Genomic DNA, 16,004 nt, shown 5'->3' on the forward strand with positions numbered 1-16,004 from the left:
CTGCTAGAGGTCTCTGATGTCTCTGCTCTCTTGAGTTGAAAGTGTTGTGTTCTGCTCTGCTTTGAGGCCAGCATATTAAATTAGAAGCAGAAATTATTTTCTTGTCTTTTTTTTCACTGTTCTTCTCATATCTCCATTCCCCATCATCATACATGCTCAGGGGTGTATTGCAAATTAACCTAATGCAAGTTTATTGTTAAATGTTCAGTTGGCAATTTGCTAAATTTCCTGGCAACTACATGTAAGCCGTCCACCCTTCTTAGAGAGATGTTTTTTCAGAGGAGTTGTTCAGCAACCTTATGAGACCCCCACATGACTGCTGTGTGCATTTTCCATTTCCACTTTTGACTTGTAATTGGCGCCTACAGCTAATCTAGAGCAAATATTTTTCACATTTTGCATTATACAATTCTGAATCTATGTACTGATTATCATTGCCCCATGTATGACAAACATGTTGAATGATCCAAACATCATCTGCAGCATGAAACTGAACCTTTGACCAGATTTTAGAAGTGAATGCACTCGGCTGCATAGGAAAGCTATAGGATGCTCCTTTTCCAACTTTTGGATACGTTCATTGATTCTCCATGTGATAATAAACAGTGAACGTTAGATATTTTTGGAAAGTTTGTGCTGTTGTCCTGTTGACATTGTGTTTGTGACATTGTGTGCCGTTTCGTGATGAATCAATTCTGACTCAAACAGTTTTTAATGTAAAAATTTAAGCTGGTTTCTTGTATTATCAGATGACTGGGTGTGCTGAAAGTTTAACACTTGAATTACAGCCTATAGTCTCCTGAACTGAGATCAGTTGGTTTAAAAATAACAATAAATTAAGCATACCCTATAGCGAAGCCAAAACGTAATATCCATTTATGTGGACGCGGGGTCTCACGAATTAGTTTAAAGTACAATGGCATCATCATGTTTTTGGACATGTCACCATGGTAGTTCCAGATTCAAGTTAGTTCACTTTGAAACCATTTTTAGCCATTTTTAGCCAATGTATTACTATCTGATACCATCACTATACCATGTGCTTTATCAATTTAACTAAATGTAGTTTTTCCTTTCATGACTGGAGGTGATTATTGAATGGAGTACAGCAAAAATATAGTGAACAATAGGAAGAACAGACCAGAGGAAATGACTAATTTAAGTCAACTCGTGTTGCACTTAGAGGAAAGACTCCAATGGAGGAGTCAAATTCTGTTGATTTTTAAGCTGTTGTACAGTATGCTGTTTGTTCTTGATGCAAATGTTGGGAAACATGAATCAAATAAACAAGAGGCTGGCAGAAAATCTTAGGGGCTGATCAAATTCAGCATTTGGCAAAAAAGTTAATTTTGTAACACTGACAGTGATGCTTGTAAGGCAATATTTTACTCTTTGCAACTTGGAAATAAATTGGTTTCATTGGTTTTACATTTTCGCAATGTGACAACCCAAAAATTTTAGATAATCAATTCCTTTGTGATTCACAAAAGGAAATCAAGTCTATTCTCAGAAAAGTTATTTCAAAGATGTGTCGAATTTACCACTTCAATATTGTTCAGACCAAAGCTGTGTGATGTAATTATATTATTAAGGAAAATGTATAGCTATGACCAGATGTCTCACAATGCACTGGAAAGATCACCACACATCCTCCATGGCAAGGGAAGGAGTCAGGGAGTTTTGTTGTGGGGTCATGAACACTGCCATTTGATTTCCGTACTGTCTGTCCATGTTAGTTCCAGCCAAGTGAGCCGGACTGGAGGATTACAGGGGAATATTTGACCCAGAGGCCTGTTGACCATGTCGGCGGGTTTAGCGAGTGTTTGTGAATAGTGTTACCATGAAGGAATATCCACTTGGCAGTGAGGTGTGTAACGGCCTTATCAAAACTTTAGAGGACGGATAAACACTCTTCCTCATCACATACCTAAACAAAAAACACTGTGGCGGTACAATGAGGTATCAGATGGTAATAGCATGGGACATGTTTATATACCAGGGTAATTTTCACAAAATGTATCAAGAAAGTGTCCTGGTCCAACTTAACTCCGAAATCAGAACAAATAAATAAGAAATTGTATTTTGCATGTACAAAATGAAGCCTAGTTTCAGGGCCATAAAGATTTTACATTGTGACTTCATAATTTTAATGAGTTCAAATAAATTAACCCCCAATTTGTTACCGTTATGTGCAAATAGATGGTCATTAAGAAATTCTCATTACTGCAATGTGATAAAATAATTCTTCAAATTGCAAAGTATTTATATAGCATACAGAATTTTATTTTGTTGAAAAAAAAATTAAACAGCATTGTTTTTCTCCAATACGATAATGAGAATAATCATTGAAAACAATGTGAATAGTAACAGTAAAATGTCTGGATGTGTTACGATGAGTACTGGGAGTAAATTCTGCTTAAGTGTTCTGAAAATGTCAATCCAAAATACAATTTAGTTTTTGTATTGATTTTGAGGTTAGGACCAGGACATTTTCTGGACAGGTTTTGTGAGAATCACCAATCATGGTACTTTATTACTATCATATTCATAATTGATAGTATTAGCTTACTGCTCCAGAATAATAGTTTGGTATTACCATTGGAACCCTGCTGAAAAATAGACTAAACAAAAACATCTTAAACCAGCTAAAAGTCTTTTCTGGTCTTAGTTTGGTCTTAGCTGGTTTTAAATGTTCAGGCTGGTCTAGGTTGATGGTTCTAGAGGGGTTTAAAGTTATGATTTACTGTGACGAGACTTGAGGTTTTTCAGGGGTATGTCCAAAAGTCCAAAGAAAGTGTTATTACCATAGTATTTTTCTTTCATCAACCATTAATGAAGTAGGTTAATGTTGCCTTATCCATTATGGATCTTTCTACCTTTACATTTTATGTATCTACATGTAGGAATCATTCAACGTGAAAAACACAACCAGATGCGGATTTAAACTTGTTAGTCAAATAAAACAAAACCTGATAAACGAGAATCAAGTGAAACGTTCCGAATTCACCCATACCTAATCTAAAAGAAAGTCACCCAGTTTACTGTACGCTTACTCATTGCTTTTAGGTTAACTGAGCAAGAACATGAAGCATTTCCAATAGCCCCTTCTACTCCAAGTGAGATGTTTATCAAAGGTGAAGACCAGCTGCATTCACTCGGAGCAGTCAGATGCCCTCAACTGCCTGCTTTGCATAACGAATAGGCCTATATGAAATCCCAAGCCCAAGAAATTTTCCTCTGGCCCCTAGAACCTCTGTCTGATTGTGGGACCAGAGACATTTGCATAGTCAATGAGAGCAGGAAACAAATGTGAGATGTACGAGCAATAGTAACTGGATCATTTCATGCTTCATTTGTGGATGTGTTGGTGCCTGTCAACCAAGGGTGTGTGAACCTTTTAACATTATGAGTGTGACATGTCGAAAAATTCAAAAGACTTTTCTTAAAGAAGGAATTCAGAGGTGTGAAAGAATGCAAATATGGGCTTAAATGTAGGGTACAAAATTCTAGAGCAACAAAGAACCCAAGTTACTTGTTAAAAAAGCCACAGATCTGTGGTGGATCAATGTACAGACAAATGATGGTTGTTTTATTGCATGACATGATTGATGTTGCTTGATGAGACTGGGAAGGTAATCCACCCACAAAGTCATTGGATTAGTCAGTCTACGTGGTCTCAGCTCTAGAAAGCTGAAACTGTTAACTTGCATGTTTATTTTCAGTTCCCTTAACTTGCCTTACACTTTCAGACAATAATCAACACACATACACACTCTTCACAGACAGATTTTATTGTACAGTTTGCGTGTCCACCGGTGCAAAAGTCACTGAGGGGTGTGGGTGGTTGCTTACTGGCCCAAGTCAAGAGCCCACTCCCACCCCCAGAAATATTCTGTTCTCATTTGCTTGTTCACATAGACAAAATAATCATCTACATGATCAAGAAGGGGAGGCAAGTATACACAACTTGTCTTGTCATATGATCTATGAGTGGTGAGGACATGATTAGTTAGTTGTGATTGGGGCAGTTTTGGAACTGGACCGGCGCCCACATTTACAAAGAGATGACAAGCAGGCAGGATCTGTTAGCTACTCTACCCTGTCAGTGTGAAAACACAAGCCTCACTGCGTTGTCATGTGTTTGGACAAGTTCACGTTTCTCTCATGCCCTGCCTGTTCGTTCCTGTATTGGATCACAATGTTCTGTGGTTTCACAGTTAATTTTGACAAGCATGGAATGAGCGCTGAATGGGTGCGATGAAATTCTGAAGAAAGGCCTTTGGTTGTGATAATGTTTCATGGCCTGCTGAAATGACATCTTAAATCCAGCCTAAGGTGATTTGCTAGTCTTATCTGGTCTCCCAGATTGGTCAGGCAGGTCTGTTTGTTGGTTTTAGAGGTCCACTTGACAGCTGGTAAACCAGCTTAAACCAGATAAGTCTACCATGCCATCTTAAGCCATCTTGGGTACTAGCCTTTGCACATTCTTATGTCAGACTCTACGATATACATTGTAGCCAAGACTTTGACAGTGTTGATTGGGTGATCTCATCTGGCTGTGTCATAAAGCAGTCACACTGCATGACTGCACAAAAAAAGATTAATCACAAAGGCCATAAATCGATCAGCGGTGAACGTCATACTGCCTATTTTGCCCTACAACAAGGGAAATCTTTTTTGTGATCGTAGAAATTTGTCTGGTGGAAAAATAGTGGCCAACATTGTACAGAGTGAATCCTGCTTAAGGTTTAAGCTGCTTTTTCAACAGGGGAAATGAGGCAGAATTTGTTTCTAAGGAAGTGTAATTATTGTGAAATGTGATATTTTTGAAGTGGTCAGATATGCAATAAATGCTTTTTTTTTGTTTTGTTTGTTTTTTACTTTGCAAAAGCTCATGAAGTCGCTGTGTTTCAAAACCTAGTGGGATGCCTACTTAGACTGCACGGTATCATAGGCGTACTCCTGACATGAAGGCTGTCCCAAAAGATTGGTTTGAAAACTATGCTAGCTAATAAGATACCTTATTTTGGCCAAATTCTAGGGGAGTGTCTCATGTATCATTTTTGGATAAGGCAATCCCAGAACTGCAATAAGCCCAGTTAAAAAGGTTGTGATAGCAAATGAGGGTGGACTTTTTTTTATTTTTTTTATTAGTGTTATTGTGTAAATATCAAATTACATGCTTCAGACACTTAGTTTCTTTTCATTAGTTTGGGGTGTTAACACTGACAGTGATTGAATCTCTATAGGTCACAGAGTTTTTGTGCTTTTTGTTTTATAGAGCAGTCCAGTAGGATTGCCTACTATCCAACTCTATCATGTGGCAGATCATGTGAGCTTCACATGATCTGCACTCCCATTGGAAGTCTTAGCACCATCAACTGTCACTGTTGCTTATTTAGTGTAAAATTGCCGCTTTAAATGAATATGAATGATCTCCAGTCGCATTATCACTGTCAGTGTGAACGCACCTTTAGAGTACCATACAGAAGTGGAAGAACGTCAAAGAATTTTATTTGCTTCAAACAAATGTCATTCAACAACTACACTGTTTGCATGGGAAGCTCCTAATGGTACTTTCTTCTGTCTGTATGCAGGGATTGGCAAGGTAAAACGGAAAACAGGCATGCGTGAATCAGCCTCTAACTCGGACACAGACTTCTATCCGGACAACAGCGAGCGTCTGTACGACCTGAACCTTCCTGCCCTTGTAAAATTCAGCTACACAGCCGAGCGAGAAGATGAGTTGTCGCTGGTTAAGGGCACGAGGGTCATAGTTATGGAGAAGTGTAGTGATGGCTGGTGGAGGGGGAGCTACAATGGTCGTTCAGGATGGTTCCCGTCCAACTATGTGATGGAGGATGCTGATGGATCGGCAAGCAATGACTCTGCTGGTCTGTCAGAGAAATTAGCTGCTGTTGTTCATAGCGCAAATGGCAATCGAGTCCTGCACACAGTACAGGCACTCTACCCGTTCAGCTCAGGCAATGATGAAGAGCTTAATTTCGAGAAGGGGGAGGTAATGGATGTTGTAGAGAAGCCAGAAAATGATCCAGAGTGGTGGAAGTGTCGCAAAGCCGATGGGCAGATGGGACTCGTGCCGAAGAACTACGTCACTGTTCTGCAGGAATCACACAACTCGGCTAGCATGGCCGGGCCGCCCACACCTGACTGTGACTACATTGTGCCTTCATCCAGTGGACGTTTCGCAGGCAAGCAGTGGTACTATGGGAAGGTGACGCGTCATCAGGCAGAGGTGGCACTCAACCAGAGGGGCACAGAGGGAGACTTTCTTATACGGGACAGTGAGTCCTCAGTAAGTGAAGACAAAATGATGATTCTTTCCTCATTTGAGAGAAACCCTTCAGAAACTTCATACTAGGTCAAAGTGTAAAGATTGTGACTTTTTTTAGTGGATTGGGCTGTGAATGTCAGTTCAATTAACTTTTTTAAAAGCTTATGCAATAGCTCTGTTCCCAACACCTAGTGAGCTGCCTACGTAGACCGCATGTTAAACATACCTACGCAAGGATGTGAAAGCAACAGCTTCTAGCTACTTGTTTTAATCTGTCATTGTATTCTGACTGCAGTTCATAAGGCCATTGAAGTACGCATACATACTGTTGCTGGTGCTGTTTGTCTTATTTTAACAAAGCAAATAGGCATCAGACTGTTAAAATTTGCGCATTAGTATTGGATGTCATTACCAATCGGACTATAGGCTAATTTAAAAGGTTAGTTAACCCAAAAATAAAAAACACAATCGGAGTTATATCAAAAAATATCCTGGCTCGTACCTTAGAATGGTACCTTAGATTTTGAAGCCCAAAAAAGCACATCCATACGGCTCCAGGGGGTTAATAAAGTTCTGAACTGAACGATGCATTTATATAAGAAAAATATCCATATTTATAACTTGAAAAACTATAATCACTGGCTTCCGGTAATGGCCGTTCGCACATTCACTGGCTTCCTCTATCCTCTGCGCTTCCGCTTTTGTCACTTCTCACCAGAGCTTACACTATGCCTACGTCACATGCCGGAACTCGACTCTCTTGTGAACGTGCGGACAGCATTGCTGTTTCATTGCTCGACAGAGATTTCTGGGATTCAATATTCTCAACTGCTGCATAAACACGTAAATAGAAATTTTGACTGAACAGAAATTTACATGAATGGAATGCTGTAATCATCAGTTTCCACAATTAGTTAATTGCGGCAGCTGTAACTGTTTTATTTAAAAATAAATTCAATAAATTGTGCCCTACTGCCAAACCAAGCAACTTCCGATTGGTCCACGTTTGAATTCGCGAGTCACATGAAATTTGTGATTATACATTTCTTTGCCACCAGAAGTCTATCAGATGAAATTCCTGAATGCATTATTCCTATTGAGATAACTTGTTTGTCAATTACATTTTGCCTTGTTCGTAGACCTGCTCCCAATGCCAATTCTGTTCCAAAATGTATGCTGCAGTTTATCATTTACACTAGGAGGGGCCATGTTGGTTAGGATGCTGCCTTATAAGATAGCTGCTTATATAGGTTGTAGACAGCAAAGCGACTCATTAGGTTATGGAACAAAGTGAATAACTTGATATTCAATAATTAAGTTGTCAATTTTTTTCTCTTTCCCCTTATTTTCTTTAGCCCAATGACTTTTCAATATCGCTGAAAGCTCAGTCCAAAAACAAGCATTTCAAAGTCCAGCTGAAGGACACCATGTACTGCATTGGACAGCGCAAGTTCAACTCAATGGAAGAGCTGGTGGAACACTACAAAAAGGCGCCCATCTTCACCAGTGAACAGGGTGACAAACTCTACCTGATCAAGGCTCTTGCTGCCTCCTGATTCCAGTCGGAAATCTACGCAGTTAACAAGGAATATACATCTGAATGAACGGACAGACTGAGAAAATTAAGCATTCCATGAAAGGGAGGTACAGGGAAAGACAGACAATGGACTCCTGTTTATTCGCACAGAAACTCGCTCTGATTTCATTGAGGGACACACCCAATGTGTTTAGATCACAGGTGTTGCAATGTATTTTGATGTCAACATGTGTTAGAATTACAACTAGGTCTTCTTTTGTTAATATATCATTGGTTATTTCAAAAATGTATTGTTCAGTTTCTTGAACTTTTTTTTTTAACTGTTCTTGTAGTTTCTGCTGTTCAAATCCAGACAGCTAAGGAACTTCATTCAACATGTTTCAAAGGTCTTGCATATTGTCTGTTTTCTGCCTGCATTGCTTGAACTACGCAAAATTTATATTGATTCTACCTATTATATTTATTAGGAATCAATATTTCTGCAAAATGCTCAAACAATAAAACTGAGTAACCAAAACGTACTTATTAACAAGGACTTTTACCAATATTCAGAATTCCCATTGAGAGATTGGGCTATCATTTTGGGATGCATCTTCAACTGTAATCGAAATAGGAAGTGACCGCATGTTTCCAATTAATTCAAGCTTGATTTAAGCCCTTAGATGCTTCAGTTATTGCAAAGTAGTCTATACGAGGGTGACCTGTATATACTATTAAATAACATAAGTTCTCCTTCCCAAACAATTGAGATTGTTGCAAAACGTTGCGGTTTGCTACCATTGTCACAAAGCCTTGTCAATGTGTCATAATTCTGTTATCACACATCTTGGAAACTGTTGTCAGAATTCATACTATGCCATTTAATATTATGTTTCCCTTTTTGGAAGGTCTTAGCTTTGATTGCTGTCTCCTACTAGATAATTATTTGAATGAATGCAGAAGTTTGCGCAAGGTTGCAGATCATTCAAGCCTGAATTGCGATGCTATTGCTAAAGATTCCAGATAGACCTCACTGGTGCACATCACAGGTCTTTTATGATTCAGTATTTTACCAATAGAATGGTATTTTCTGTTCAAGGCTACAATCCATTTGCCATAACAAGAGGTCTTTGTGTTGTTTTAGTTGTCAGTGGTTTGAAGCTTTATCTGGTATGTTCCTTTGTTTTGAAGGGCACTCATTTGGTTGACAATAGCTCATGTTTGCAGATGCAAAGATTCATATTGAAGCTCTGAGGGTAAATTAAATTCCATTATACATAATTTGATTTGCTTTTGGTCAGCGTGAAAGCATTGTGAGCTCGGGGTTCAAGGAACAACCTGCTTCGCCTGGCAATCAAGGTCAGCCGCACTGCTTCAGGTTAATAAACTGCTGAGAGTGTTGAGAGATGTTCCAATTGTATGTAAAACCAGGAAGATAAGGATGTTTGTGGAGGATCAAGCATGAGAAAGGATGCCTCCCTGGGCACGTTTCTGTTTTAACTTGGAACAACATTGAAGTTCCTTTGTCAAGACTCGAGGAGGGTGATCTGGGCTGTCCTCCAGGGGACCATCACAATGACAATGATTACTTCCCCAGATGCTTGGAGCCATACTTGGAGCGAGAGTTGAGGAAAGGGGATTTTTTGGGGAGTGTATGGAAAAATTGCTGAAGCATACAGACTTTGGTGCTGCGAATATTAAGGTTAGTGTAGAAATATGAGATTACTGTCAATAATGTGAAACTCGATGCACAGAAACAAAGTAGGTTTTGTTGTTTAGGACAGAGGCTCTCGACTGGTTTTGCTTCAGGACCCAGATTTTCACCTTGGAAAGCATTGGCGACCCAACACTGTAACAAACGTAACCCATATTTAATGTATTCAAAGTCTTACGTAGTTTAGATTTGTTTTTGTTTTGTTTTTTGGGTCCCAATCCAAAAGTTGAGAACCACTTGTTTAGGATGGGGACTTCTGACATAGTCTTACCATGTAGCTTGTGCTTAATGTGCCTTCATCTGTTGCTGGAACCAAAGCATTGGTGTACGCTATTCAAAGTTACACACATTATTTGAGCATCATTTGCATGTTCGCAATGCATCCCTGATTTGTGGCTGATGTGAGTGGACTATGACTTGATCAAGCAAATTTCCAGTTGGGTAACAGATAGTTTTTTTTAAACCTATTGTTGATTTATTTTATTAAAGTGACCTTACCGTATAGACCTTGGTCAGGGTATACAGCATTAACTTTGTCACATATGGAAACAATGTTGTGATGGATAGAAGTACTGCTCATTTAGGGGGTTGAACTGTTGTCCAGTGAGCACGTTTTCAAGTACAGCAATATGCTGCTAGATAAAATCAACTTATTCATGAAAGCCAACAATGTAAGGAACCTGTATGAGGTTTGAAATTTGAAAGTTTAAGATTTTTTTTATAATTATATATTTTTTTGGTTGAACCGTTTTTAACAAAATATCTGATAAGGGAAACCATTAAAGGTGTTTACATGACCTTACATGTTGTCAGCTGAAGTATAATTTATGGAAGAATGTGCATGTAAACATGCTTATTGAAAATGCACCAATGTAAAGAATTTCCACTGGACTAGTGAACCTATTAAACAGACTGTAATCCTGTCCCTCACAGCCTTGTTTTCATTAGCATCAAATCAAATATGCCATCTCTAAACTGACTAGAGTCAATAGCCCCAGCAAACATTAGCATCCGCAGTGGATTCAGTTGGAGTATACCTGTATTGTAGACAGATAAATTTTTTACCATAAGATGGTTATGAGTCAATCGTAGACACTTAACCAACCAACAAGGTTTTTTGTTTGTGTGGATATGACCAAATAGCTTTGCTGACCTTTCTTTTAGGAACATTACCAAATGACAGCCTTCGAGTGTTAATAATAGGTTTTGAATGCTTGTGTAGACTGAAATCCTAATTTGTGTCAAGATTGTCCATCTTTGCATCTAATGCAACCATTAAAGTTGCCACGCTAGGTGTGTTTTAAGTGCAAGGACCATTGAGTAATGGTTTTTTGTCTTGTGATGTACACATTTTTGTCTAATTCTTGGTTAAAATCTTGAATTTTGAATCAAATTAACCTGAAACTTGGAATATTGGAAAGTAGTGCTTAGTAATTCCACCACTGTTTGTATTGTCAGTTTAAGATAAAAAAAAAAAAAAAAAAGGAGTAATTCAAGATAGCAATGCTATGTTTCCTGTGGGTTGTATTTGGTGGTTTCATTTTGATACACAATACATGATTCTGACTGGATTTTCCTATGAGAGCTGCCTTAGTGGATTCACAAGGCTGAATGGACTGGGTTGCATCCCTGACCTTGTTTGTTTAACCTAATTTTGTCTGGACTATGAGTGAACTGAGTTTCAGCAGATCTGGGCCTTGAGGTGCTGTGAAAATGACTAGGTATATGCTCACTGTCTCCAGTCTTGATGAAGATGTAACAGGAGTTTGACATTTCAAAGAAAGAAATAAACTACATAAATCAATGTTGATCTCTTATGTGTTATCCAGTGCAAAATGACATTTTCAGAGGTTATATTGATATAAAGGCTTTATAATACGAGGAGGAAATGTCACATTTGAAATAAAAGTTCACCTGAATAAACGTGGATGTTGGGTTCCACTGCCTGAAATGGAAATATTGCTGGCAATAAGAGATGACCAAATGTGAATTCTAATCAGTGAACACTAGGGATGCACTGATCCAATTCTGACGTTTTTAAGCGGATGGGGTATCGGTCCGACGACCCCAATCCAAATCCGATACAGTGTATTAGTTATGTTCGTTACTGTCAAGCTCAAAAAATTACATAAAAGAACCATTAAAACACAAAGTTATTCATATATCTCTGAAATTTTATTCAAAGCCACTTGAAGATGTGTGATAGCTCTGTGAATCACAAAAAGCTGCTTTATAATATATTAAATGCCCGCTCTGTTTACACATTTTAGCCTTTCCACGGTGCACAACATCTCAGATGTAGATGCTCAATAGTTTGGTTCACTTATATGCATTTAGAACGACGCCGAAGGTGTATTTTTACCAGAATTTTAATAAGCAGCGAATTAAACTACTATGAACTTTCCTACAAACAGATACCTACAGGACTTCCTGGAGAGTTCAGAATGTCAAAATAAAAGCATGAGGGTTTAAAAGTTAAAGGTGTCACAGAGGCAGAGATATGAACTCAGTGGCAGGGTTTATAGAACAGATGATTGAAACCGTGATGTAAACATTGTGAGTAAATCCAGTTGAGCAGAGTGGCAAACAGCAGGTGAGTAATAATACCCAGACAGCGTATAGACACGATGAACTGATAACTCACGACAGTCTTAAGATACTTGCAGGCAATAATGACGACACCTGTATGTTTGACATAGTATCTCTGCGACTCCAGACCTTTCTACTATCAATGAGAACAGACAAGAGAGTGTGTGTGTGTGTGTGTGTGTGTGTGTGTATACATATATGCAGTCCTTGGTTAGCCACTAATGATATGCAGGTGCATGTAATCAGAACTCAGGGGAGAGTGTGTGCTGGATCCGTGACAAAAGGTGCATGATTGAGATGTATTACTATATATAACTAAATAATATATTAATATTACTATCATTTGTTTACAAATGATAATGATATTTAAGTTGAATGGGTTCCAAAAAATAACTGTGAATGAAATGTGAGCTGATATCTTACAACTAAATTGAACAAAAAAGAGATCTGAATCCTTTAATGTTCATATACAAGTTGAAAACATTTAGCAAAAAAATAAAATGGCTGCTTTTCTACTGATGACTTATACTGGAATTACTGTTAATATTGCTGCTACATTATCCAGTAATAAAGTGTTTCTTAATAAGCTATACATTTATTTTGAAATAATGTGTAGTTAGAGGTTTGTGTTTCTTTACATATTAAAGAGTACACCCAATTAGTTCCACATGATAATGTAAAGATATTCTAAAATGATTATGCAAAAAAACAACAATGTATCGGATCGGCTGATACTGAGATTTCAGATATCGGAATTGGATCGGAAGAGAAAAAGTGGTATCAGTGCATCCCTACTAAATATGTGATTTGCATGTCAGTCAAGACATTAAACACAAAAAGTAGTCGATAATCACACTAAAAGTGTTTGTAGGGGTACAGTGTGGGGTTATTTTTGTTTCATGTTAAACATACAAATGGAAAGTGGTTCACAAAAATGAAATTAATTCAAAAATAAATAATATGAGATTTGCAAAAAATATATATATTTTCACTCAAACACAACTCTGACCAGATTATTGGCATAGCAGATTTTGTGCACCCTTTGATATAGGGTGTTAATGTATGGTTTGTGCTCCTAAGATCAACTAATATGATGTTAACATGTTTCATAAAGACATGTACTACTGATCTTTTGTAGTGTCTAGTAGTGTGTCTGTTTGGATCTGCCATGTAACATTAGGAGTAAAGGTTTTGACGACGTTTCAGTTAAAAAACTTGTTTAAAATTAAAATTGAAGACTCGTACAGCTGTCAACATTTAACAAGACACTACATGTTTATAATGGAGAGAAATTGATATGAACCTTAGGTCACAGTATTCCTCTTCTTTAAACGTTTGTGGCCTTGGAGCGTATCTGTATGTGCTTGATTCCATGCTCATTAGAGCTCTGTGAATGTTCCTGCCCTGATTGTAAAACGAAGCATGATTGGTTGAAAATAAACATGCTACAATTGGTCCGAGTAATGTGGCTGTTATCTGATTGGCTGATTGGAGTAGATGATGGGTGGAGTCTATCTGTTTGTAGATTTGTGTGCAAATCTTGACCCTAAAGTTGTTTGAAAATCGACAAATGCTTGTAACGATCCGCAAATGCACATGAAGCGAGCAACAAATAAATGTGTGCGATTCACAAATGAATGCTGGACAGAGTTGTTTGTGAATTCAATTTATTTTTGTGAAATTCCTAACATATAGTTATAAATCTCATTCTTTTTATTATTTATCACATTTATTTGTGGATCTCATTCCATTTGTATGATAATATGAAACAATTCCATCTCCAAAACCATGTGACCGTTATGACAAATGACTCATCGGAAAGCTTCCCTACATTTCATGTCACTGCAAATGCCTGAAATATCAAATTCCCATATTCTGTGTATATGATTGCAAGAATTAAAAAACAAATATGGACACATTTTTTTGAGGATTTACATACTGTAGGCACTGTAATGTAGGTTACATCTTACCATGTTTATTTCACATTAACAGGAAATCAAGCAAGCCATGCAAACACTAATTTTCCTTGTTAAGCAGTTATATAATGTGTAGCCATTTAATTATAGTTTGATACACCATACGATAATACTATTGTACTCTTCTTAAGTGTGGTTCAAATGATTTCAAAAGATTGGTTGACAGCTTCAGGTGCCAGTTCGACTGCTCCCTCTAGTGGCCAACATGAGGACATTTACAAACAACATTTCCCAGTTCACATACTCTTATTTATTAGTGAGCAAAATAATTTCAAAGGTGCTTAGATGGTGTACAATATTTTTGAAGAGTAGATTGGTGAATGCTTTTTGGACTAATATTAGCCTACCTCAAACCCCTTTGAGATGGTTCTTTTGAATTTTTAGTTGCAGAAAAATGTAATACAATATAAAGCTTAAATGTATGGACCTAAAATTTAAGGCAATACATCTGTCCACATAAAACTCAAATAGGTCTGTGGTATCAACATGCAATTTAATGATGCACTGTAGTATACCTCAACAGTTCGTATATACGTACACTGTAAGTAGGCCTATGCTAATAAAGCTGTTCAAGTTGCAGTGGATGAGAATTAGCATTTTTGAGTCATGGGTTCCTGTCACTACTCGATCCGTACCGGAAACACGATTAGTACTGCGCATGTGCGAAAACTCATATTTGATGTCACTTCCTGTCATCGCTAACGTTTTTACGACAGTCTGCTCTACAGGTCGACTTTACTCTCACGATTTGTACTGCGCATGTGCTCGATTTATAGAATCGGTTTGGGTTTGGATGGACAAGGGAAGAAAGAGTGAGGGAATATGAAATGGAAGCCTTAGATTTCACCACGGCCAATCCAGTAAGTAATATACCACCATGGCTTTTCCCAGAAGTAAAGATTGATGTTAATATCATGGAAAAGAAAAGAGAATGGAGAATGGAGGAAGTGGGAATTAATACAAGCAATTACATGAGAAACAGTTATTTTGATTATTTAAAGATTTATACAGACGGAGCCAAGAATAAACAGGAATGTGTGGGAGTTGGTATTCATATTCCAGATTTTAAAATAAAATTATCCAAAAGACTAACTGACCGGTTATCTGTATATACAGCAGAAATAGTAGCAGTCATTATTGCATTACAGTGGGTTGAAGAGGTTAGACCAGACAGGGTGGTAATATGCACAGACTCTTTAGCTATCATAAAAGTATTCAGTCAATGATATCGGTCAGAGAAGATCTACTAATAGAACTCTATCACAGTTTGTTAAGATTGCATTGGGGTGGTATAGATGTTCAGTTTTGTTGGGTACCAGCACATGAGGGATAAAAGGGAATGAGATTGCAGATAAACTGGCAAAAGAGGCATTACTAAAGGTAATAACAGTTACAATTCCATTAGGGAAAGGTGAAGGAAAAGCGGTGGTTAAGAGGAAAGGACTTGAAATATGGCAGAAATGGTGGGAAGAAGATAGGAAAGGAAGGAAATATTATAAATTACAAAAATCTGTCAGTATTAAAAATGACATGGAAAAAATCAGGAGAGAGGAAATTATAATGACAAGGCTAAGGGTGGATCACACAGGGCTAAATGGCACTTTATTTTTAATGGGCAAAAGGCAAAGTGAGAAATGTGAGAACTGTGGTGTTAAAGAAGATGCTGAACACATAATATTGTACTGTACATTGAATGAGGTGGAAAGACGGGTATTTAAAGATAAGGTCCAGCAGACAGGGCGGGAGTGGAATCTGGTAGGGATTCTGGGATCAGAAGGAGAGAGAGAGGATATAAGAATTACCAGGGAGGCACTATTTAAATTTTTAAAAGACACAAGGTTGTGGAATAGAATTTAACTAATTATTAAGTGACATGATGATACACACTCCAGTACAGTAGGTGGCGGTATGCAC

At 37.8% G+C, this 16,004-nt stretch overlaps 1 protein-coding gene across 2 annotated transcripts in view; it reads left to right on the forward strand.

The window, feature by feature from the left end:
• The window catches only part of LOC127634982 (cytoplasmic protein NCK1-like), a 64,144-nt gene extending 50,401 nt beyond the window's left edge, over positions 1 to 13,743 (forward strand). For both annotated transcript variants that reach the window (XM_052114765.1, XM_052114766.1), the window contains 2 exons: positions 5,598 to 6,316; positions 7,651 to 13,743. In XM_052114765.1, coding sequence (XP_051970725.1) covers positions 5,598 to 6,316; positions 7,651 to 7,851 — 920 coding nt within the window. In that variant the 3' untranslated portion in view covers positions 7,852 to 13,743. The remainder of the gene's footprint in view (positions 1 to 5,597; positions 6,317 to 7,650) is intronic.
• The last annotated feature ends 2,261 nt before the right edge of the window (positions 13,744 to 16,004 follow it).

This window comes from Xyrauchen texanus, chromosome 42 (genome assembly GCF_025860055.1).
Source record: "Xyrauchen texanus isolate HMW12.3.18 chromosome 42, RBS_HiC_50CHRs, whole genome shotgun sequence".
Taxonomy (NCBI): domain Eukaryota; kingdom Metazoa; phylum Chordata; class Actinopteri; order Cypriniformes; family Catostomidae; genus Xyrauchen; species Xyrauchen texanus.